The sequence below is a fragment of the Elephas maximus genome, chromosome 11 (genome assembly GCF_024166365.1).
Source record: "Elephas maximus indicus isolate mEleMax1 chromosome 11, mEleMax1 primary haplotype, whole genome shotgun sequence".
NCBI lineage: Eukaryota > Metazoa > Chordata > Mammalia > Proboscidea > Elephantidae > Elephas > Elephas maximus.
Window position 1 is genome coordinate 108,504,855 of NC_064829.1, and position 21,911 is coordinate 108,526,765.

At 56.8% G+C, this 21,911-nt stretch overlaps 1 protein-coding gene across 3 annotated transcripts; it reads left to right on the top strand.

Annotated features, from left to right (window-relative positions):
- The first annotated feature begins 1,628 nt into the window (after positions 1-1,628).
- On the top strand, positions 1,629-19,750 carry LIPE (lipase E, hormone sensitive type). 3 transcript variants are annotated; one of them, XM_049900799.1, is made up of 10 exons: positions 1,629-2,450; positions 10,430-10,965; positions 13,564-13,654; positions 13,742-13,887; positions 14,093-14,278; positions 14,496-14,790; positions 15,763-15,990; positions 16,246-16,422; positions 18,143-18,576; positions 19,068-19,750. In XM_049900799.1, the coding sequence occupies exons 1-10, from the start codon at positions 2,333-2,335 to the stop codon at positions 19,341-19,343; spliced, it is 2,487 nt and encodes an 828-aa protein (XP_049756756.1). In that variant the 5' UTR covers positions 1,629-2,332; the 3' UTR covers positions 19,344-19,750. The 3 variants fall into 3 exon arrangements, with proteins under 3 accessions (XP_049756756.1, XP_049756757.1, XP_049756758.1); XM_049900800.1 differs by having other exon boundaries at positions 1,629-1,955; XM_049900801.1 differs by lacking the exon at positions 1,629-2,450 and adding an exon at positions 8,708-9,059.
- The last annotated feature ends 2,161 nt before the right edge of the window (positions 19,751-21,911 follow it).

Sequence of the window (21,911 nt, forward strand, 5' to 3'; positions counted from 1 at the left end):
TCGCCCCCTAATGAGTCAGCCCGCTCCCTCATTCCAGTCTCTCCTTTCGTGACCGTTTTGCCAGTTTCTGACCCCCTCTACCCTCCCATCTCCCCTCCAGACAGGAGATGCCAACACAGTCTCAAGTGTCCACCTGATAGAAGTAGCTCACTCCTCATCAGCATCTCTCTCCAATCCATTGTGCAGTCCATTCCATGTCTGATGAGTTGTCTTCGGGAATAGTTCCTATCCTGGGCCAACAGAAGGTTTGGGGACCATGACCCCCGGGATTCTTCTAGTCTTGGACCATTAAGTATGGTCTTTTTATGAGAATTTGGGGTCTGCATCCCACTGTTCTCCTGCTCCCTCAGCAAAGCTGTAAATCTTTATGCAAGCAGACTGCCACATCTTCCTCCCACAGAGTGGCTAGTGGGTTCCAACTGCCAGCCTTTTAGTTAGCAGCTGAGTGCTTAACCACTGAGCCACCAGGGCTCCTTGATCTGAAGCCAGGGTCTGAATTGTTCCCTTGTACCAAGCAGCTTCCTACCCAGGGTCTGTAGGAAATCCGATAGAGGTGGGAAAGAGCTCTGGACCAGGGGCTAGGGAACTGGGAGAGGGGTATCCATCCATCTACCCACAAAACTTACTGAGCCTCAGCTCTGTGGAAGACACTGTCCTGGGCACCGGCAACACAGTGCTGAATGTGGTTCTTCCCAGCGTGGAGTTTCCATCCGATTGGGCAGAAAATCGGGGGCATTGACGATCTTGGAGTGTACCACTTCTGCCCTCTGCTGGCAGGAAACACTTGCCCCCCTGCCTGGTCGCCTCCACAGGGAAGCCTTGGAAGCAAGGATGAGGCTGGGAGAGGGAGTGTGAGGTCCGACAACATCACAGGCAAGGTCAGGGATTAATGGCTAGAAAGTTAGGGAGAACGGTATCGGCCTGTGATGAGCCTTCCTAGCTCCCTGCCAGCACTCCCTCACGCCCTCTGACCTTTCTGGGGCTACAATGAAACAGGCAATGGTGCCCTGGGGTGCAGGCTCCAGCTCTGTGGTGCTCCTGTCGCTCTCCTTCTCCCTAGACTCAAAACCCCTGTCGTAGGGGAGGAGGGGCAGGAGTTTTCTCCGTGAAACGAGTTTACTTTTGAAAACATCCCGAGGGGAGGGGAAAAAAAAAGAAAAATGAGGCCCCACCCAGGTAGTGAGGTGCTGGTAAAGCCAGTTAGTCTGAAGGGCGGGTAGTGGTGGTCTCTCAGGTCAGAGGCTTGTCCTCCCTCAAGGGCTGAGCTGCTTTCTCAAGAGTTCAGGCCATTCCAGAGCTGGTTGTACGTTTTGGGAGGCCTGGCAAGCAGATGGAATGGAGACAGGAAGGCTGAAGATCTGCTTTTTCTCTTTTTTTTTTTAAGGGTGAAGTATTGTTTCCTAGGCCCCCAGACCCAATCTTGAAGGGACTCCCTCCCCAAGCCGCCGCGACCAACAACAGCCTCTCAGCCGTCCAAGAGGCGGTTGGCTGAGTGCGCATGCGCAAGCCTCGCGCCTCCTCGGTTTCCCGCCTTTTCTAAGGCACGCGCCGCCCCTTCTACTTCCGTTTCCCTCTGTTGGCGGGCCCGCAGCTTGGAGCTAGTGCGCAGGCGCCGAAAGTTCTCCTTCCACCCCCACCCCCCACCCCGCTCCCTTTCTTTCTAGGGAGTGTAGGGTGGAGGGACTAGGGAGAGAGCAGAGAAACAGAAGAACCCCAAGACAGAGAGCAGTAAGAGACCTAGGAGGCAAAGGGAGGGGGAGAAGGAGAGGCTTTCTTCTCCAGTGGCGCACAGGCCCAGCCACGCCTCCAGTGCTGGTGCCCCGCCCCGACTTTGAAGTGCTAGAGGCTCTATCTTGGCCCCCCCCTCCGCCCCCAGTCGGAGGCTCAACGGCGCCCAGCTCTCCCCTTCCGGCGGGCAGGCCAGGCTGCCTTCTAGGGGCTCCCTACGTGGGAAGGTGAGTAGGAAGGCGATGCTGAGCGCCAGCACAGGAGAAGATCGGGGCTTTCCTGTCGAGGTGACCCCCTGGGAATCCCCACAAGTCCTGCCCCAGGGACGCTTTTTGCCGCCTCCAGGGTTGCGTTTCTTTTGGTCGCGGGCCCTTTAATGCGAGTGAGGGGGCGGGGCCAGACCTTGGGCTCTAGCGGTTGGGGGCGGAGCCCGACAGTAGAGTGAGGCCAGGACTGCTCACTGGGCGGCACCCAGAGAGGAGCAAGCCCGGGATTGGGTGGTGCGGGGGCCCGGCAGAGGTGGGTAATAAGGATTGGCTTTCGGGGCGGGGCCTGGCGGCTGGAACTGGACCCGCTCTGGGACAGCGGGGACCGCGGAGAATTGATGGAGTCACTCAGGGGAACAGGGAACATCGGGGCCACCGGGGCCCAGGCCTTGAAGAGGGCCAAGGAGGGGACCGGGATCCGCAGCCGGCGGCGGTGGCGCAAAGGCAAGGCCAAAGGTGAGCGCGCGGGGCACAGCAGCGCCCCAGAAGGAACCTTGGACATCCTGCGGGAAACTGGGGACTGAGTGGACTGACCCACTGCCATGAGAGGGGGGCGGGAACGCATGGACTACCCCATTGCCTCCCTATGGGGGGCGATGATCCCTTATGAGAGGGGTTAATGGGAGAGCGGAGTATGCCACCCAGACACAGAGACTGTGGACCCCCAGCACCGTCTTGGGAGGAGAGTCTCAGGGCTCCCTACTCCTTGTGTGACCGTGGCAGCTCCTGTCCTCAGTGTTTCCCACCTGGGAAATGGCTCAGTGATCTCTAAGCGCTGATTTTCAGGTCTCTGGCACTCTAGAGGAGCCCTGGTGGTGCAGTGGTTAAGAGCTTGGCTGCAGACCAAAACGCCAGCAGTTCAAACCCACCAGCTGCTCCTTGGAAACCCCAGGGGGCAGTTCTACTCTGTCCTGTAAGGTTGCTATGAGTCAGAATCGACTTGATGGTAATGGGTTTGGGTTTTTTTGGTGGCACTCTACAGAGATTAATGTTAATGGGTTTTCTCAGCTACTGCCCAAAGAGTAAGTTTTTAGGGAGAGTCAAGGGAAGGTAGGAGGAATGGGTACCCCCGTAGTGGAAAATGGGGCAGGACCGGTACAGCTCATCCCAGCCCCATCTTTCTATTCCTCAGTCAGTCCATCCATCCCGGGCCTAGTTCCCTGACTGCCACCCCTTCCATGACTTCCAGGACCCTGGGTTGACTTCAGATCTCAACCTCCATCCCCAGGAGAGGAAATGAGGGCTGTCACTTGGGTTCCCTAGCATGTCATCATTATTTGAAATCTCAGTCAGACATGCCGAAAGCCAAAGGCAGGGGCAGGCAATAAGTCCAAGCTCATTTATGAGTATGTATAGGCGTTGGGGGAGGAGGGACCTGTGGGAAGTTTCTGTGCAGAAAGAAACATGCACAGGACACTGAAATGGCCCCCATCCCGGGAACCCCAAACTCAATGTCCTCCCTGCCCCAAGTTGTATTATTAACCAAGGGTAGAACTGGAATTGGCTCCAGACAGGCACACACGCTCAGTCTCAGACAGGCTCCATGTCAGACTGGGGCCTGAGGGCACTCGCTACCACACAGCAAGACCCTGAGCCTCAGGAGCAGGACAGCGTGCCTGGAGGCAGTAAGCTATGGTTAAGAACTTGGGCCTTGGAGACTTGGTTCCTTAGGCTACAAGCTGTGGCACACAGGTCAATGGGCTCCCTCTTTCCCTGCTTCAACTTTCTGAGCTATAAAATGGACATAGTGATAGAAGTGACAGGAGAACCTGTTAGGAGGTTTGAGTGAGTATAGAGCATTTGGGGTCCCTGGTGGCACAGTGGCTGGCAGTTCGAATCTACCAGCCACTCCTTGGAAACCCTGTGGGGCAGTTCTACTGCATTTGGCGCTGGCACACGGCATGCCCTCAGAAGAAATGGACATTATTATTGCTATTTCTCACTAGACAGTGAGCTCCCTAAGAGTGGGGCTGTGTCTGCCTTGTTAACCACGTCCTTCCAGGACCTGCTATGCTAGGCACATAGGCACTCAACTATTTATTGAATTAATGAATGAATGAATGAACTATAAGACGACGATGATAATAATTGTTCTGCTGGTAGGGCTTCCAGCACAGTGAGCCAATCCTACTCACACACTTACGGACCCACCCGCTCACTCAGGCTCATTCCCCCAAGCTCTGAGTTTACTTCTCATTTCTAGAGGTCAGCCTGGTGCCAAGTACTGGTTGGGTGAATCAGACTCCACCCCTGCCCTGAGGGTGTCCAAGCTGACTGGAGCAGTCCCTGTCATCAGTTTGATCTTGACATTAACCTTGCCAGTAACTGGATAAGGCAAGTGTCGTTATGATCACCCCATTTCCCAGATGATATTGAGGCCAGTGAGGGCAGAGGGATAGCTGCCCCCAGCCTCCTCAGGCCAGACACTGTGTGAACTCAAAACTGCTGTGTCCCAACCTTGATTCTGGGTCCAAAAGGTTCCAATCACACATACGTTCACTGAACACCTAGCACAGTTGAACTGGGTACACAGATATTAATCAATAATCTCACAAATAAGACTATAATTATAAACTGTGATAAATACAACAGAGGAGAGACCCTGAGAAAATGTGAGAGAGAGGCTTCCAATGGATGGGTAGGCATTAACTGCTGAGCCCAGGGCCAGGGGGACAGAGAGGGCTGCAAGGGCAAAGACCTTCAGGCTGGAGGAAGCAGCACATTACCATGGGCAGGAGTTCAGGGAGGGAGGGGAGAGATGGGGTGGCAGAGGGGCCCAGATGGTGCCTGGTTTGGGAGGCCATGTCTTAGGTTTGGGGTCTTATCCTGAGAGCAATAGGGGGCATGGGAGGGCTGGGAATGTGTGATGAGACTTATGTTTTAGAAAGATACCCTGGCTGCTGTGTGGAGAACAGATAGAAGCGGACGAAATCAGAAGCCCAGAGACACATAGTTGTTGTCATCATCCAGACAGGGATGATATAGCCTGAGCCGAGGATGGGGCAGTGGAGGTGGGGACAAGTGTCAGGGGCCAAAGTGAACAGGACTAGGTGGTAGATTGGTTGTGGGGAGGAAGGGAGAGGGGGCCGGGGGACAACCTGGGTTCTGACTGGGGAACTGGGGAAAGGTACGTGTGCATACACACACACACACACACACACACACTCACAAACGTGTATATAAAACAAAAAAAGAACCCAAACCAGTTGCCACTGAGTCGATTCCAACTCATAGCAACCCTATAGGACAGGGTAGAACTGCCCCATAGGGTTTCCAAGGAGCAGCTGGTAGATTCAAACTGCCGACCTTTTTGTTAGTAGCCGAGCTCTTAACCACTGCGCTACCAAGTCTCTGAAACGTGTATATACATGCACACAAATACACACCCACACAAAGTCAACAGGCTGACAGAAACAGAGACACACACATAAAATCACAGAGGAACACGCACACAGGGAAACACACAGGCACAAGCCGAGACGCACATAGGCCATTTCACGCGCATACAGTGTCCCTCAGTCACGCAGAGAAACATACAAACCCACAGACTGAGAAAAAAATGTAGCCACACAGGCCGCACATACACTGGCTATGATATGAACCTACATACATACATATATCCATGTGAACCCTGGAGACAGTCAGCTGAGACATGTGACTACCCGGAGAGCACACAGCTGAGACCCACAGAGAGAGAGAGAGGGACACGTCACAGCTCACACACGAGCACAAGCAGAGACAAGGAGCCCCAGGATGATGGCCTTAAGGTCATGACACCTTTCTGTGTCTAGGTTTTCTCATCTGCCAAAAGGAGATGGTTATGGTCTCTCCCTCCTGGGATGTGAAGAAGAGAGCGGTTACTTCACATAAAGCACACAGAGAACAGTGCCAGGCACACAGTGGTCGCTGTGGCAGTGTTTGCCACGAAGACACACGGAGAGGCCACACTCTTTTGGCTCCTGCCAGCAACTATCCCCAGACCCCCCTTTCAGAACCCCTTGCCCTCTTCCCAGGCCCAGACCTGGCCCTTCCTCCATCCTCTTCCCCCTGCCCCCGCCCCCACTGCCCTCCTCACCCCTGCCCAGTCCCAAGGGACCAAAATCCAGGCAGGGTCTGGAGGCCTGTTGCTTTTCAGGACAAAGGGCTGGTGCCCTGTCAGTGGAACTCCCCCAGCCCAGCTCCCTTGGCTCAGGCCCCTCTGCCTTACCTCTGCCCCAGCCCTCACCCAGGGCCCCAGTAGGCCTCTCCCTGCCCCAGTGCCCTCTGCCTGGGATTCTTGACAAGCTTCTGGCAAGCTCAGCATCCCTTCCTCCCAGCTCCACCCAGCCCAGCACCCAAGGGAGCCACATGGAACAGAGCAAAGGGCAGAGCCCTGCAGCCAGGAGGGCCTGGGATCCAGTCCCTTCCCCAAGGCTTTGTGCAAGTTACGTATTCCGTCCAAGCTCTCTTTCCTGACATCTCTAATAAAGATGCCTGCCCTGTAGATGGGAAGTAAATGAGACTGGGTGATTTCCCCCATTCGTCCTACAGTAAATATTTACCAAGTACCAGTATGTGCCAGGCACTGCACAAGGACATTGGCTACAGCAGTGAATTAAGCAGACAAAAGTCCCACCCCTCAGGGAGCCTATAGTCTAGTGGGGGAGACAGAGCAAACAAGAGAAACAGTAAATTGTATAGTATGTTAAAAGGTGATAAGTACTACAGGGAAAAATAACAATGCACCAACTCCGTGAAGCACAGTGAGCACCACAAAGCATACCACATGCAGACAATGCCGCACACGGCATGCTGCTTACAAAGCACCCAGCCCACCCTGAACAAGGCAGGAGTGCCAATCGTGGTTTCCAGATGAGGAAACCAGCCTCACCCAGGATCACCCAGCGCATGGCATGGGCCAGATGTCCCGGTGTCACAGCTGCCAAGCTTAGAGCTGCCTCCTGAGGCCTGTCTGTCCATCCGTCTACCTGTTCGTCCGCCCTGGGAAGGTGTAGTCCTCTCCCAGGCTCGCATCTATCCCTCCTGCCCCCACTCTGACTCTTCATGCCCTTCCTTCCTTCATCAAATGTTTTCCGAGCGCCTACTATGTGCCAGGCCCCCATGATGGGCCCCAGGGGCCACCCCCTGCCCTCATGAGGATGACATTGGAGGGGAGACTGGGAGGATTCATCTACAGCCATGCAAATCACACTGAGGCTTCAGGGCTTCCCGTTTGCACCCTGGTCCCTTCCAAGGCTCTGTACCTAATTTTGTACATTTTTTAAATATAATTTTATTTATTTTGCAGTTTCTGTTGAGAATATAGTTTTGTATTCTTAAGCACTCCGCTGCTAACCAAAAGATTGGAAGTTCGAACCCACCAGCTGCTCTTCAGGAGAAAGACGTGGCAGGCTGCTTCCGTAAAGATTACAGCCTTGGAAACCCTATGAGGCAGCTTTTCTCAGGGTCGCAACAAGTCGGAATCGACTTGGCACTGGGTCTTTTCCTAGGGAACCCCACCCCCACACTGTATAAGTTTCACAAAGCCAAAAAACCTGGTTCTTCCTGGGGGCGGGGGGGAAACAGACAACAAACAGGTAAACAAACAAAATGTATAATTGCAAAATGTGTAAAATGCCAGGAAAGGGAAGATTTAAGTATTACGGCAGAAAATAATGGTGGGGGGCTGGGGGCAGGAGGCATGTATCATAGGTAGAGAGGAGCAGTTAGAGAGTGCCTCTTAGCTGAGGCCTGAAGAGTGAAAACGAGCTGGCCAGGCAAGGATCATGAGAAGAATAACATAGGCGAGTATCTCTCTGAGCCTCAGTTTCCCTATATGTGAGGTGGGGATGACAGTCAGATTGGGATGGGCTGTGAAGGGTAAGTGACAGGTACAGGGTACCCAGTATGGGAACAGCACAGAGTAGGACCTGTGGCTCAGGCCCCCAACCGTGGCCCAGCCTCTGAGCCTGGCACTGCCCTTAATCAGCTTTTGTCCTCCCAGAAGGAACAAGCAGGGCTAGCTATCCTCTCTCTACCGCCAACAGCTGGGGCCGGCTGTGCCAGGGCCAGCCTTGGGAGGCGGGAGGTGAGATCACAAGGCCTTTGGCTCCCTGAATCCACTCTGGGAAGAGGGAGGGCAGCCTGGCTGGGTGAGAGGGGACAGTTTGTTCAGAGCTGGGGCTGGGTCTCCTGTGTCTCAGGGAGGAGGGGACTGGGGCCTAGACTCCAGGGTCCTGAGGAGGAGAAGGCTGGGGCCCTGGACCCCTGGGTCTGAGAGAGGAGGGGCTGGGGCCTGGACTCCTGGGTCTGAGGGAGCAGGGGGCTGGGAGCCTGGGCTCCTGGGTCTGAGGGAGGAGGAAGCCAGGGCCCTGGACCCCTGGGTATGAGGGAGGAAGGGGGTGGGGCCCAGACTCCAGCATCCTGGGGAAGAGGGGGCTGGAGCCTGGACTCCTAGGTCTAAGGGAGGAGGGGGCTGGGGGCCTGGGCTCCTGGGTCTGAGGGAGGAGGGGCTTGGACCTGGACTCCTAGGTCTGAGGGAGGAGGAGGCCAGGGCCCTGGACCCCTGGGTATGAGGGAGCAAGGGGCTGGGGCCCAGACTCCACCATCCTGGGGAAAAGAGGGCTGGAGCCTGGACTCCTAGGTCCGAGGGAGGAGGGGGCTGGGGCCTGAGCTCCTGGGTCTGAGGGAGGAGGGGGCTGGGGGCTAGACGCCCAGGTCTGAGGGAGGAGAGGGCTGGGGCCCAGACTCCAGGGTCCTGGGAAGGAGGGGACCGGGAGCCTGGACTCCTAGGTCTGAGAGAGGAGGGGGCTGGAGGCCTGGACTTCAAGGTTCTAAGGCAGAAGTTCCTGGGCAAGGTCTCCCAGTTGAGCTAGAGCTGGGAGCAGGCAGAGGGGGCAGGGAGCTGGGCTCTGTGTTCTGTTTACAGCACGTGGTTCTCCTTGTCCTTTCTGGGTGGGAGGTGGAGAGGTTGGCCACACCCTGGACAGCAAGGCCCCTCCCTTGGTTTATCACCCCGGGCTGTTACTGGCACTAGCCACAGTCCCGCAATCCCAGCCCCTGGAGCTTGGAAGAGGCCTGGGAGGGGTGAGTGCACAGCCAGCTGAGAGACAGGAATGGCCACTGCCATACCCTAAGGCTATCAGGGAGAGGAGAACAGGGAGCCCCAGCAAGGCATTGGGCTTAGAGAGAGAGAGAGAGAGATCTGGGCAGACAGTGACATCCCCATCAAGAGTCAGCTTGTTCAGGACCTGAGTGACGGACGGAATCTAAGAAATGGGGTGAAAGGATGGGGAGTCAGGCATGGTTCAGGGCAAGGTTTCCAAGCCAGAGCTAAAGGCCTAGCCTCCAGAGTCCCAGAGAGAGACCGGCATAAGTAACAGCTCTGGGCCCAGAGATCTGGGTTTGAATTTGGCTCTGCCACTTTCGATGCAACCTTTAACTCCTGACTTAATGCCTCTGAGCCTCAGTTAGCTCCCCTCAAAAATGGGAGCTAGGAGTTGTTAACCAAAAGGTCGGCGGTTTGAATCCACCAGCGGTTCCTTGGAAACCCTATGGGGCAGTTCTACTCTGTCGTATAGGGTCGCTATGAGTCGGAACCGACTCAATGGCATCTGACAACAATAACAAATTAGCAAACACTCAGAAAGCTATTAGCACGGGGTCTGAATTAGCACGGGGTCTGGCACACAGAGTAAGTTCAAGGTCGATAGCAGCAGTAAGCAGGACTAGCCTGTGCAATCTAAGACAAGTGGATAGGCCCAAAGGCCAGAGGACCTGCTGGGGGAGGAGTAGGACTGAGTTACTAGGACCCCACAGATGACCAGGGAGGAAGCTAGAGTTTGGCTGGGGTTCCAAATTCAAACTCAAGGGACTAGGAGGGGACAGACAGGACTCACTCCTCAGTTTTAAATAAAGGGTGATTATGAACTCCTGGAGACCAGCTGGGGGCCGAGTCCAAAGTCCTCAGATGCTAGGAGTCTGGATTCCTGGATTCTGGGTCCCTGGAAAGAACAGCAGTGGGCAGACTCCTAGGTCATAGGAGAGATGCCGGAGCTAGGGAACCAGATCTTGTGAGCTGAGGAGAATGTCTGAACTCCTAGGTCCAAGAGAGGGGAGGCCAGGGACAGCAAATCCCAACAGGAGAAGGCAGGAACTCCTGGGTCCTGAACAGGAGTGGCCTGGGTCTTAGGGAGAAGGGGGCTGAGGGCTTGAACCTCTGGCACCTGAGGCGGGAGAAGGGGACTGGGACCTGGACTCATAGGTCCTGGGGGAGGAAGGGGACAGGGCCCTATACTCCTAGGTCCTGGAGACAAGAGGGTGACCTCCTGGGTCCGAGGGAGGAGAGAGCTGGGGGTCTGGACTCCTGGGTCTTAGAAGGAGGCTCCTGGACTCCTGGGCTCAGCTGAGCAAGGGGTGATCCGCCCTGCCTAATAGGCCTCCCCACCTGCCCACAGCCTCTCGGCTCACACACGGCATGGACCTGCGCACCATGACACAGTCGCTGGTGACTCTGGCAGAGGACAACATTGCTTTCTTCTCCAGCCAGGGCCCTGGTGAGACAGCACGGCGGCTATTGGGCGTCTTTGCAGGTGTGCGGGAGCAGGCACTAGGGCTGGAGCCAACCCTGGGCCGCCTGCTGGGCATGGCACACCTCTTCGACCTGGACTCAGAGACACCTGCCAACGGGTATCGTAGCCTTGTGCACACAGCCCGCTGCTGCCTGGCGCACCTTCTCCACAAATCACGTTATGTGGCCTCCAACCGCCGCAGCATCTTCTTCCGCTCCGGCCACAACCTGGCTGAACTGGAGGCCTACCTGGCTGCCCTTACTCAGCTCCGTGCTCTGGCCTACTACGCCCAGCGCCTGCTAATCACCAGCCAGCCCGGGAGACTCTTCTTAGAGGGTGACGAGGGTCTCACGGCTGATTTCCTGCGCGAGTATGTTACGCTGCACAAGGGCTGCTTCTATGGCCGATGCCTGGGCTTCCAGGTGAGCCTTCTGGGCCCACGGTGCAGGCACCTGGTGGCCCCTAATGTGGTCAGATAGCACAGTAGGACGAGCACAGTGGTCAGGATGAGTGGAACCAGAAAACAGCAAGTACAGAAAAGGGAAGCTGGGGCTTAGAGGGAGCTACACCAGGGGTCTCAAACTCATGGCCCCTGGGCTGAATCTACCTTGTACACTAAAACCTGCAAAAACCAGAACCTGTGTAAGGTGGAAAACTATCAGAGAACAGACACCCAAATATTTTCCACTAATAGAGAATGATAGAAAAATGGTAAGACTGCACCCTGTCAAAGGTGGAAAACTTGAGAGACCCAGAAAAGCAAGCCAGTCCTGTTGAATTCTGGCTCTCACAGGTTTCACTGTAGTAAGAAAATTTTTGTTTACATAGCTTTTTTTCCAATCAGTATTCACTCATTTTTTTATGTTACCTGCCTGGCCCCTGAAGTCATTTGAGTTTGAGACCCCTAGGAGTGTAGTCAGTATTGTTCTCAAAGGTGTGCTCCCACAGTCATCCCCACTGGGGTCCTAAGAAGAAAGGACGGTGCTAGCCCCACTTTATAGAGAAGGGCAAGGAAAGTTCAAGCGAAGGGTGCTTAGAGCTGGGGGACTGGCACTCCCCTCTGCCTGGGCTGGCTGGCCTGTGGCACTGTATTATTAGATGTTGCCGAGAAGCCTATCAGAGTTGGTGACAGTGAGGAAGATGTGGGCCAGGCATCCTGATCCCTAGCTGCAGACTTTCTTCCACCCTCCACCCACCTGAAACCACCCTCAGAGACGCAGTTCATCTCAGCACTGAAAGTGAGGCCAGGCCTGAAAGCCCTCAGACCCATGCCGGAAGTGGTTTGAGGACTCAGAGAATAGGAGGCTTTTGGGCCATAGGCTCAGAGCAGAGACCCAACATGGCCCTGTCTGGGATCAGTGCAGGGTCTGCCAGCCCACAGCATCTCAGGGAACCCCAGCAGGAGTATCTGGAGCTGGGTGTCTGCAGCCTGGAGGTGGGTGATCCCGTGGCTATTCCTGACCCTCTCTGGGCCTCTACCTCTCTCCGCCTGGCCCCCAGCCCAGTGACAGATGAACTTGGCAATCTCTCACCGCCCCCATCCTACCCCACATCTCTGTGCTTCCCTGTGGGCCAGCCTGTCCTCAGCAACCAAGCCCAGGCATTCCTAGGAATCTCTCCTCACCAGGGTTGAACTCACAAACATTATCCAGCCAGTGGGCTCCTCCCTGCGTCCAGCTGTGACCTTGGAGTCCTGGGAGAGTGATCTCAGGGCTACTAAGCCAGCATCCCAGCCACAATGGCCTGGCTCCTCTACCATTCTCTGGCCCAGTGGGGCCCCAGCCAGGGACAGGGCTGTGCCTGGCACTGCTCCCTCAGGGCTCTGCCGTGTTGCAGGACAGCCTTCCCCATCCCTTCGTGTTGTCTGCCTCTCCTCTGAAATGTCAGCCCCCAGGAGGGCAGAGGCCTCCACCAGCTGGATCCCAGTTCCCCGCCCAGTGCCTAGCACACAGTAGGACCTTGGCCAGTATTTGCTGAATGAATGGAAGGACCCTGCTGGCCCCCTGCCTGGGCTGCCTCCATCAGCTGTCCTACGTCAGCCTCCTATGGCTTTTTTTCGTCTCCCTGCAGCTTTTCTTAACCATCCCTCCCCTTCTCAGACTGTCTCTCCCCATTCCTTAATTTGCCCATCAGTCCAGCTCTCACTAGCTATCAGCCCCCCTCTCTGGGCCTCAGGTGGTCCCCCCATTTGGCTCTTTCTGCCTCAAGATCTCTGTCCCTGTCTGTCTGCTTCTAACCATCTCCCCTTTGTCTTCATGGCCCCCACTGTCTGCCTCACCCCATCTCTGTCCCCTCTCAGCAGCTCTCTGCCATCACCTCACTCCCCAGCTCACAGCCCTCCAGTGGCTCCACCTACACTCAGAATGAAACCCAAGTTCCTCAGCCCAGGGGCCCCGACTGGTGTGAGCCCCCTCCCTGCTCACTCTGCTCCAGCCACACTGGCCCCTTGCTGTTCATGACCCTCACCAAGCATGGGCCACCTCAACACCTTTGTGCTTGCTGTGCCCTCCGAAGGGACACCCTTCCTGCCCTTCATCCACATACCACCTCAAGGCCCCTCCTGGGAGACCCTGTCTAAGTAGCCTGGCCACTAGTCATCACTGTATCCCGTCTACCTGCTGTCTTTTTCTTCAAGGCATTCATCATTACTTGACATGTGTGAATGATGTATGTCTTTATTTGCTCATCCTCTGACTTGCCTTCAAGAACATCAGCTCCATGAAGGCACCTACGACGGGGCCTGGCGCGTAGCGCCAATAAAACACCGTAGCAATCAAATCGAGTCGATTCTGGCTCATAGCAACCTATAGGAGAGAGTAGAATTGCCCCACAGGGTTTCCAAGGAGCAGTTAGTGGATTCAAACTGCAGAGCTCTTAACCGCTATACCACCAGGGCTTCTGGCACACAATAGAAGCGGAAGCGCACAGCTCCCCCACTCTCTGCCTCTCCTGCTCCACGCCTCTCTGGGGAGCTGGGGAGCGTGGCCAGCGGGCAGTGACACAGCCATATCTTCACACAGTTCACGCCCACCATCCGGCCATTCCTGCAGACCATCTCTATCGGGCTGGTGTCCTTCGGGGAGCACTACAAGCGCAACGAGACAGGCCTCAGTGAGTCCACCAGGCCCTGCCCCAGCCTCACCTCCCACCCCTGCAGTCTGACAGGTGCCGTTCCCTGACACCCCTGCCAACCCCCAGGTGTGACTGCCAGCTCCCTCTTCACTGGTGGCCGTTTCGCCATCGACCCAGAGTTGCGCGGGGCTGAGTTTGAGCGGATCACACAGAACCTAGACGTGCACTTCTGGAAAGCCTTCTGGAACATCACTGAGATCGAGGTGCTGTCGGTGAGCACTGGGCCCTGACACGTTACAGACAGGGAGACCGAGGTCCCGAGACCCAGCCATGGCTACAGCAGGTTCTCTGCAAGACTCCAGGCCCAGGGAGAGCACACACATGAGGGAGAAGGCTGGGGACTGGAGGGGAGGAGTGCTGTGAGGGGCACCCCCCTCACAGGCAACCCTACCCAGCGCCCCTTCTGATTTCCACCAGTCTCTGGCCAACATGGCATCGGCCACCGTGAGGGTAAGCCGCCTCCTCAGCCTGCCTCCCGAGACCTTTGAGATGCCACTGGCTACTGACCCCAAGCTCACTGTCACCATCTCGCCCCCACTGGCTCACACGGGTCCCGGGCCCGTCCTCGTCCGGCTCATCTCCTACGACCTTAGAGAAGGACAGGTAGGGCCCCAGCCTCAGGTTCAGGTGCAGACCCAAGGAGGCACAGGCAGCCCCTCCACACCCACTCTGCATGCCCTTCCTGCTTCCCCGCCCCTAATGCTCACACCTGCCCACCCCCATGCTCCCCGCGCCCCATCCTGTCTCTCTGAGCACATCCCCTGGAAGAGGGATAAGGGCCAGGCCCACCTGTCTCACCTCCTCCCTCCTCACCCCCCAGGACAGTGAGGAGCTCAACAGCCTGGTGAAGTCGGAGGGCCCACGGAGCTTGGAGCTGCGGCCACGCCCCCAGCAGGCCCCCCGCTCACGGTCCCTGGTGGTGCACATCCACGGTGGCGGCTTTGTGGCCCAGACCTCCAAGTCCCACGAGCCCTACCTCAAGAGCTGGGCTCAGGAGCTGGGCGCCCCCATCCTCTCCATCGACTACTCCCTGGCCCCCGAGGCCCCTTTCCCCCGTGCACTTGAGGAGTGCTTCTATGCCTACTGCTGGGCCGTCAAGCACTGTGCCCTCCTCGGTAAGCCGCAGTCCCCCACTGCCTGCCACTTCTGCCTCATCCTGCTTCAAACCACTCCTCAGGACGGCAGGAGTGAACTGTCCAGTTCCTCAAGCTTCAGTCTAGCACCTTCTGCTTTCCCTTTTCCCCACCCTCGCTTTCCATCTTCTGCCACCTAGCCCTCTGCCTCCCATCCTCCCATGCCACCCAGCCCCTCCATCTCTGCCTCAGCCCTTTCCTCCTCCCCACGCCTGCCCCATCCCCCATTTCCTCTACCCCAGTCCTCTGCTTCTTGTTCCCCATTACTCATCAGGCCTTCCAGCTCAACCACTTCAACGTTTTGCCTCTGATTCCCCCCACTCCAGCCCCAACACCCCGTCTCCTTCACCTCGCATCTTCTCAGTATATCCTCTGCCTCCCACCCATCTCCTCTCTCCTCTCCTCCTGTTTCTCCACCCCACCCCCTGCCATCCTGCACCACCAGCCTCCCATCCCAGGCTCCAGCCCACTCTTCCAGCACCTCTGACCTCACGTTTCACTTACCAACATCTTCACTTACCAGTATCATAGGAAGGAAACTGAGGCACAGAGCAGGACAGGACCATGCCCCAGGGCACAGGGACTGCAGCCCAGCCTTTCTGTGCTGGCAGCCTGAACTCCATTCCATCTGCCTGGTGCACCCCCCTCCCCTTTCCCCACCTGCCCTCCTTGCTTCTGCCCTCCAGACTCCCAGGCTTCCCCAGCACTTCCCAATCTGTGAACCTCTCCCGGTCGTAAGTCTTCTAATTTCTCTGACCATTGTCTGCGAAATGGGTCCAAATCCCTGCCTCAGTTTACCTGTCTCTAAAATTGCAGTCTGCTAGACTATGGACCTTTGGGACCCCACGCCCCACTTCTGAGAGCCGGGTTCTCCTAGCCTAGAGCTAAGATTCCTCCCTGCCCTCCCCCACTCCCCTGATTCCTGGCATTGACTAAGTCCCATCTCCAAACCAGGCTCAACAGGAGAGCGGATATGCCTTGCAGGAGACAGTGCAGGTGGGAATCTCTGCTTCACTGTGTCCCTCCGGGCAGCGGCCTACGGGGTGCGAGTGCCAGATGGCATCATGGCAGCCTACCCAGCCACCATGCTGCAGTCGTCGGCCTCACCCTCCCGCCTCTTGAGCCTCATGGACCCTCTGCTGCCCCTCAGCGTGCTCTCCAAGTGTGTCAGTGCCTACGCTGGTGAGGCCCACGTCCACAGCACTGGGGGCCCAGGGAGTACTTGGATGCCTGGGTCTGAGGGAGAAGGAGCTGGGGGCCTGGACTCCTGGGTCTGAGAGACAAGGGGCTGGGGGCAGAAGTCTGAGGCTCCTTGTTCCTACTGAAACAATAGGATATTCTTGGGTCCCTGGGGGCACAGATGTCTTAAGTTCCAGGTACTGAGACTGGATCCAGAAAGAGAGGAGACCAACTCGACCCCCCACATACATTCCATAGGTGCAGAGACAGAGGACCACTCTGACTCGGACCAGAAGGCGCTAGGCATGATGGGGCTGGTGCGGCGGGACACAGCCCTGCTTCTCCGAGACCTCCGCATGGGTGCCTCCTCATGGCTCAACTCCTTCCTGGAGCTGAGTGGGCGCAAGTCCCACAAGACCTCGGTGCCCATAGCAGGTGAGTGATGCCCTCCCCCACACACCCATCCATGGTGAGACAGTCTGGCACACCAGAGTCCTGATCAAGGAAAGGGGCTCCCAGGGCACACAGGGAAGTAGGCATATGTTCCTGGCTCCATCCCATATCCATCCCTCCTGTTGATTTTCCACACCAGTCCACATTCTGGAAACTCCAGGACGTCTGGTCCCCCAGGTCATCTTAGAGTCCCAGGAACCGCAGGATTTGCTTTCTGTGCAGCCTTTCCCAGGAAGGCCCCACACCCTGGGAATTGACTCAGAAGGCTTGCCACATGTCCTGATTTCCAGTTCCTAGAGCTCCACCCACGTCTCTTGGGCCCTCAGGTGAGGGTCGCAGCCCTCCTCAAGTCTTTCCACAGACTTTTAACAGAGGGGCAAGGGGGTAATATCCGCCCCCAGGAACTGATTTAGGAGCTCGGCGTAGAGAGATCAGCAGACTGGGGAGGCCTCAGAAAGTGGAGATGTTTGGCTTTGGATGGGTGGCAGCACCCTCAAGGAGCTGGGAACCTGGATGAGGAACAACTGGGAGGGGAGATGAGTTCAGCAGAAGGCAAGTAACAGTATCTGTGAGCCTTGATCTGCTCCTCCGTGAAATGGGTACAATATGAGGGCTTACCTCATAGAGTTGTTGCAATGATTACACACACTTATCTGTGTCAAGTGCCCAGCATGATACTGGCACACAGTTTAAGTGCTCTTAGAAGACGCCGGCACCCCAGACTGGCTGTGTCCTGTGACTCCAGTCAACAGTTCTGTTCCAATGCCGTTGACATCCTTCTGGGTCACAGTGTACTTGTGCAGTTATTCTCATACCTTCTTGGATTCTGCCTTTGTGGGTTTATAAGGACAAGCGAAAGAAACTGAAAAATGTGGGGTTCTGGCCCTTGTGTAAGCCACTTGGGTCTGATAAAATTAATGAAACTGAGGCCAAGGTGGTCACAGCAGGCCAGCCAGATGTGCATCTTCAGCACCATTTTGAGCACCTGCTTGGGCAGTCACTCCAAGGGAAGGGATAAAACTGAAGAACACAGAGCTAAGTATGGGAACAGATCCATGTGGCTACAGGCGAGGGGTGCCTGAAATATCATATGCCCCGAGACTGTATTTTGCTCCCTGTGAACCTCCTTTCCATCCTCTGGGTCTGCTTACTGGTCCACTTGGGCACACTCACACCTTCTGAGTCAAGAATCCATGAAGAGCTGGCAGGGCATCGTGCTGGGGCCAGGGTGGCAACCGGAACAGGGCCCCAGCCTGTAATAAGACATCAAACTGATGTATCATGACCTCCTCAGGAGTCACACTACCTAATTCCACACGTTACCCAACTGAGTCCTCACCACCTCCTATGAGGTAAGGACTACTTGTATCTCCATTGTACAGAGGAGGAAACAGGCTCCCAGAGGCAAACTGACTTGCCCTTAACCTTTCCAGTCTCCCCTCCCCCAACACACCCAACCTGTAGCAGGGAAGACCCTCCTCTACCACATAGCTCCCCGTCCAAGGGGCTGGAGGTACAAGTACAACCCCCTTCAGGTTGCAGCCAGGAGTCTGGGGGAACATCCAGGCCTCCAGAGCACTAGGATGCAGCTCACTGACTAGGGGCACTGCCCTTCCCATGACCTTACTGCCACCCAGCCGATGGGGCAGCCAGACTGGAGTCTGTGGCCACATCCAGCCCCCTGACCCTGACCCTCTCACAGAGCCAGTGCCAGTGCCAATGCGACGCAGCGTGTCGGAGGCAGCACTGGCCCAGCCTGAGGGCCCCCTGGGCGGGGACCCAGTCAAGAGCCTGACGATGCAGGACCTAAGCCTGAGGAGCAGCTCCGAGGCATCGGACACCCCCAAGCTGTCACTGTCGGGGGAGACACTTGGCCCCTCCAAGCCCTCAGATGTCAATTTCTTACTGGGCCCGGAGGATGTGCCTGAAGCAGCTGTGGCCATGGACGAAGTGCGGACCCAGGATCACTGCCGCGGCACTAGCACCGCTTTCCCTGAGGGCTTCCACCCGCGGCGCTCCAGCCAGGGCGCCACGAGGATGCCCCTCGACTCCTCACCTATCGTCAAAAACCCCTTCATGTCTCCGCTGCTGGCACCCGACTACATGCTACAGAGCCTGCCGCCAGTGCACATCGTGGTGAGCTCCAGAGGGGCACAGCACAAGGGCGGAGGTCAGGGGGATAGGTGTACCTGGGGGTAAGAGTTGGAGGGGAGGACCCTGCATCTGGTAGCTAGCCTTGACCGAGAGATGTCCCATGAGGAAGGGACAATGTCTGGGAATTGTTTTGTGCAGTCTTAATGAGCGCCGGGACAAGGGTCCTTGCAGCCGCTGGGCTAGGAGAATTGTAGGGAGGGAGAGAAGTGGGTCTCTTGGGGGAGAGAGGCCGGGCATCGGCCAGCCCTGGAGGGCCTCGTTAAACTCAGTCTTCTCTTTTTCCTACACTTCCATCTATTCCCTCCATTCTCTCCCCAACCTTTCGGCCTCCCCGGTGTCTCCTGTCTTTGTCCACCCCCATGTCCATGTGTTTCCCCCTCCCTGCATCCATCAACCCACCCTATCTGGTCGCCCCTTCGTCCGGTTCTGCCGGGTCTACCTCTTCCACACCCCCAACCCCCGCGGTCCCGCAGGCGTGCGCGCTGGACCCCATGCTGGACGACTCGGTCATGTTCGCGCGGCGGCTGCGCAGCCTGGGCCAGCCCGTGACGCTGCGCGTGGTGGAGGACCTGCCGCACGGCTTCCTGAGCCTGGCCGCGCTGTGCCGCGAGACGCGGGAGGCTGCGGCGCTGTGCGTGGAGCGCATCCGCCTCGTCCTCACCCCGCCTGGCACCTCCGCGCCCGCACCTCACGGCGGCCTGGAACGCCAGACCGCGCCCGCCACGCCGCCGCGCACGCCACCGGCCTGAGCCGAGCCGCGCGGAGAGATGGGGCCGGGAGGGGCGACACTAAAGGCCTCTAGTTCCAATCTGCGCCGGTCTCTGTGGTAAATGCACCCAGGGACGGGCCACGGGGACCCTTCCTCGAGGGGCTCCCGGGCCCTAAAGCACAGCAGGAAGGGGTGGGCTGTGCCTTAAGTTGGGAAATGGGATTGGGCTCAGGGCGGGGGCTGCAGGCTGGGACTCCGGCCTGGGGGAGGGGGGCGTACACACACCAGTCACCGAGAGCTGGACCTGCACTCCACCATTGCCTTCTGCTGCTGCAACCGCCACTGGGGCGGGCCGTGGTCCTCCCTTGCTGGTCGGTTAGTTTGTTTTTTCGTGCGTTTGTTTTTTGTAAATAAAAGGTATTTAACTAGTTTGTCCTCTCTCAAGCCTGGTAGGGTGTCCACCCACCCCGGGGTCAGCATCGGACTCAAGCTGCAGAGAACGAGAAAGGAGAAACCTGGAATCTAGAGTTCAGAAGGCCGGTGCCTGGAACTTCTGGGTCCCGGGGTCGGGGAGAAGGGAGTCTGCCACCCTGGGTTTCTGGGCAAACACAGACACACCTTATATTCTCAGACTTAAGCCAGGTAGAGTGCCAGAAGACTCTGGGTTCTCACCTCCCCCTTGAGGTCTCTCAGTAAGAGCATATTTCCCTAGTCCGAGTTGAAGGCTAAACCAAAAAAACCAAACCCACTGCCGTCGAGCCAATTCCAACTCATAGCGACCCTATGGGACAGGGTAGAACTGCACCATAGAATTTCCAAGGAGCACCTGGTGGATTCAAACTGCCAGCCTCTTGGTTAGCAGCCATAGCACTCAACCACTACACCACCAGCGTTTCCAGTTGAAGGCTACTCCCCTTTAAAAACCCAGCCTAGCACCGACCAGGAAAGGAAAACCTATGTCTTAGGTCCCAAAGGTTCCAGTGACCCCAAACTCCCTACAGAACCAGACCAAAGCTAGCAGAAAACCAGAAACAAACTGATTCCCCAAAAGACAGGAAGCAGAAAACCAAACCCATTGCCCTGGAGTCAATTCCGATTCATGGTGACCCCACGTGTTACAGATCTGAACTCCATACAGTTTCCTAGGTTGTAATCTTTAAAGACGCAGATCTCCAGGACTTTCACTGCACCACTACGTGGGTTCAAACCGCCAACCTTAGAAGTCCAGCGCAAACCACTTGTGCCACCCAGGGGCCTCTGGAAGCACAAGCCCTGCCTGACTGTGACAGTCACTCAGTCCTTCACCCAACACTCTGAGGCCTCACCCCTTGCAGGCCCTGGGTCTGAAGCGGAGATGATTCATACCCAGAGCCTCCTCTGCAAGGGGCTTCCCATCCTGGGCTATCCTGGGGGTAGAGGGAAACAGACCTAGACACAGCCCCCAGGAGCTCCATCTGTGGTAGCCAAAGAGGGCTTCACAGAGGAGGGGATCAAGCTTGATCTTAATGTCCGGTGAGGACTGGAATGGCAGGGTAGTGGGGGTGGGCAGCCAGACCTCCGTGGGAGGTGAAGGATGGAGCCAGTGGGCATCACAAGCCCTTGGATGTAAAGGGGATGAGAGGTAATTCAAGGAAGCTTCATGCAGGATGTGTGTGTGTTTAAAAATGATGGAACATGTTTTAATGCTGCCAGAAAGGGATGGAAGGGAGAGACAGAAGATGCAGGGACACAACAAGGCAGTTTCCTGAGGGGATGAGTGAGGAGGGGCCTCGCCTCAGAAGCCTTCACTCACTCAACAAGTGACTCTGAGTCAGGGCCTGAGATGGGAGGAGGGGGCGTTGCCCAGATTGCTCCCTGAAACTCAGATCCACTGGCCCAAGTTCACAGGTCCCAGGACCCATTGCTCATCTCTGCCAAAGTAATCTGCTCCTTCCTGTCATCTCAGAAAGGGTCTCATTGTCAGTCCCCCAGAGCTCCGGGCCTTATCCTGGACATCCCTCCCTCTCATAGCCCATTAGTCCCCATGTTCTGTTCTCTCTGCTCCCTGAATCTCTCCACCCCATCCCTTCCTCCTCTGCCCCGTCCCCTTCACCTGTGCCCTGATCCAGCCTCCATCCTCTCCCACCTGGGTCCCTGCCTTAGCCACCTCCTGGCCTCCTGGCTTCCAGTACTAGTCCCTGCTCTGACCCTGTCCTCCCCTGCTCTAAAACCTTCAGTGGCTCCCCACTGCCTCTCAGCCGCCAGGACAAAGTCCAAGCTCCTTAGCCTGCCCACCTCTTCATCATCTTCCAGCCTTGCAGTTCCCTCCAGTGGCAACACAGACCTGACTGGCCTTCCACTTGGGCGCCTGCACACAGGCCATTCTCCTTCATGCCTCCCTGTCTTTGCTCATGCCAAACACCCTCCCCACACCTTCTCCTCCACCTTGGCCTGGCACTTCCTGCTCCTCCAGATCCAGCCGCAACTGCCCCTCCTCGGGAAACCCTTTTGCGACCACGCCAAACTCAAAAAAGGCTTTTTCCTCTTGGCTTCTCCGCCCTGCACACCCCTGCACATCAAAGTCTGGGTCTGTCCTCCCATCTGACCCAGGGCTCCTAGAGGGCAGGGT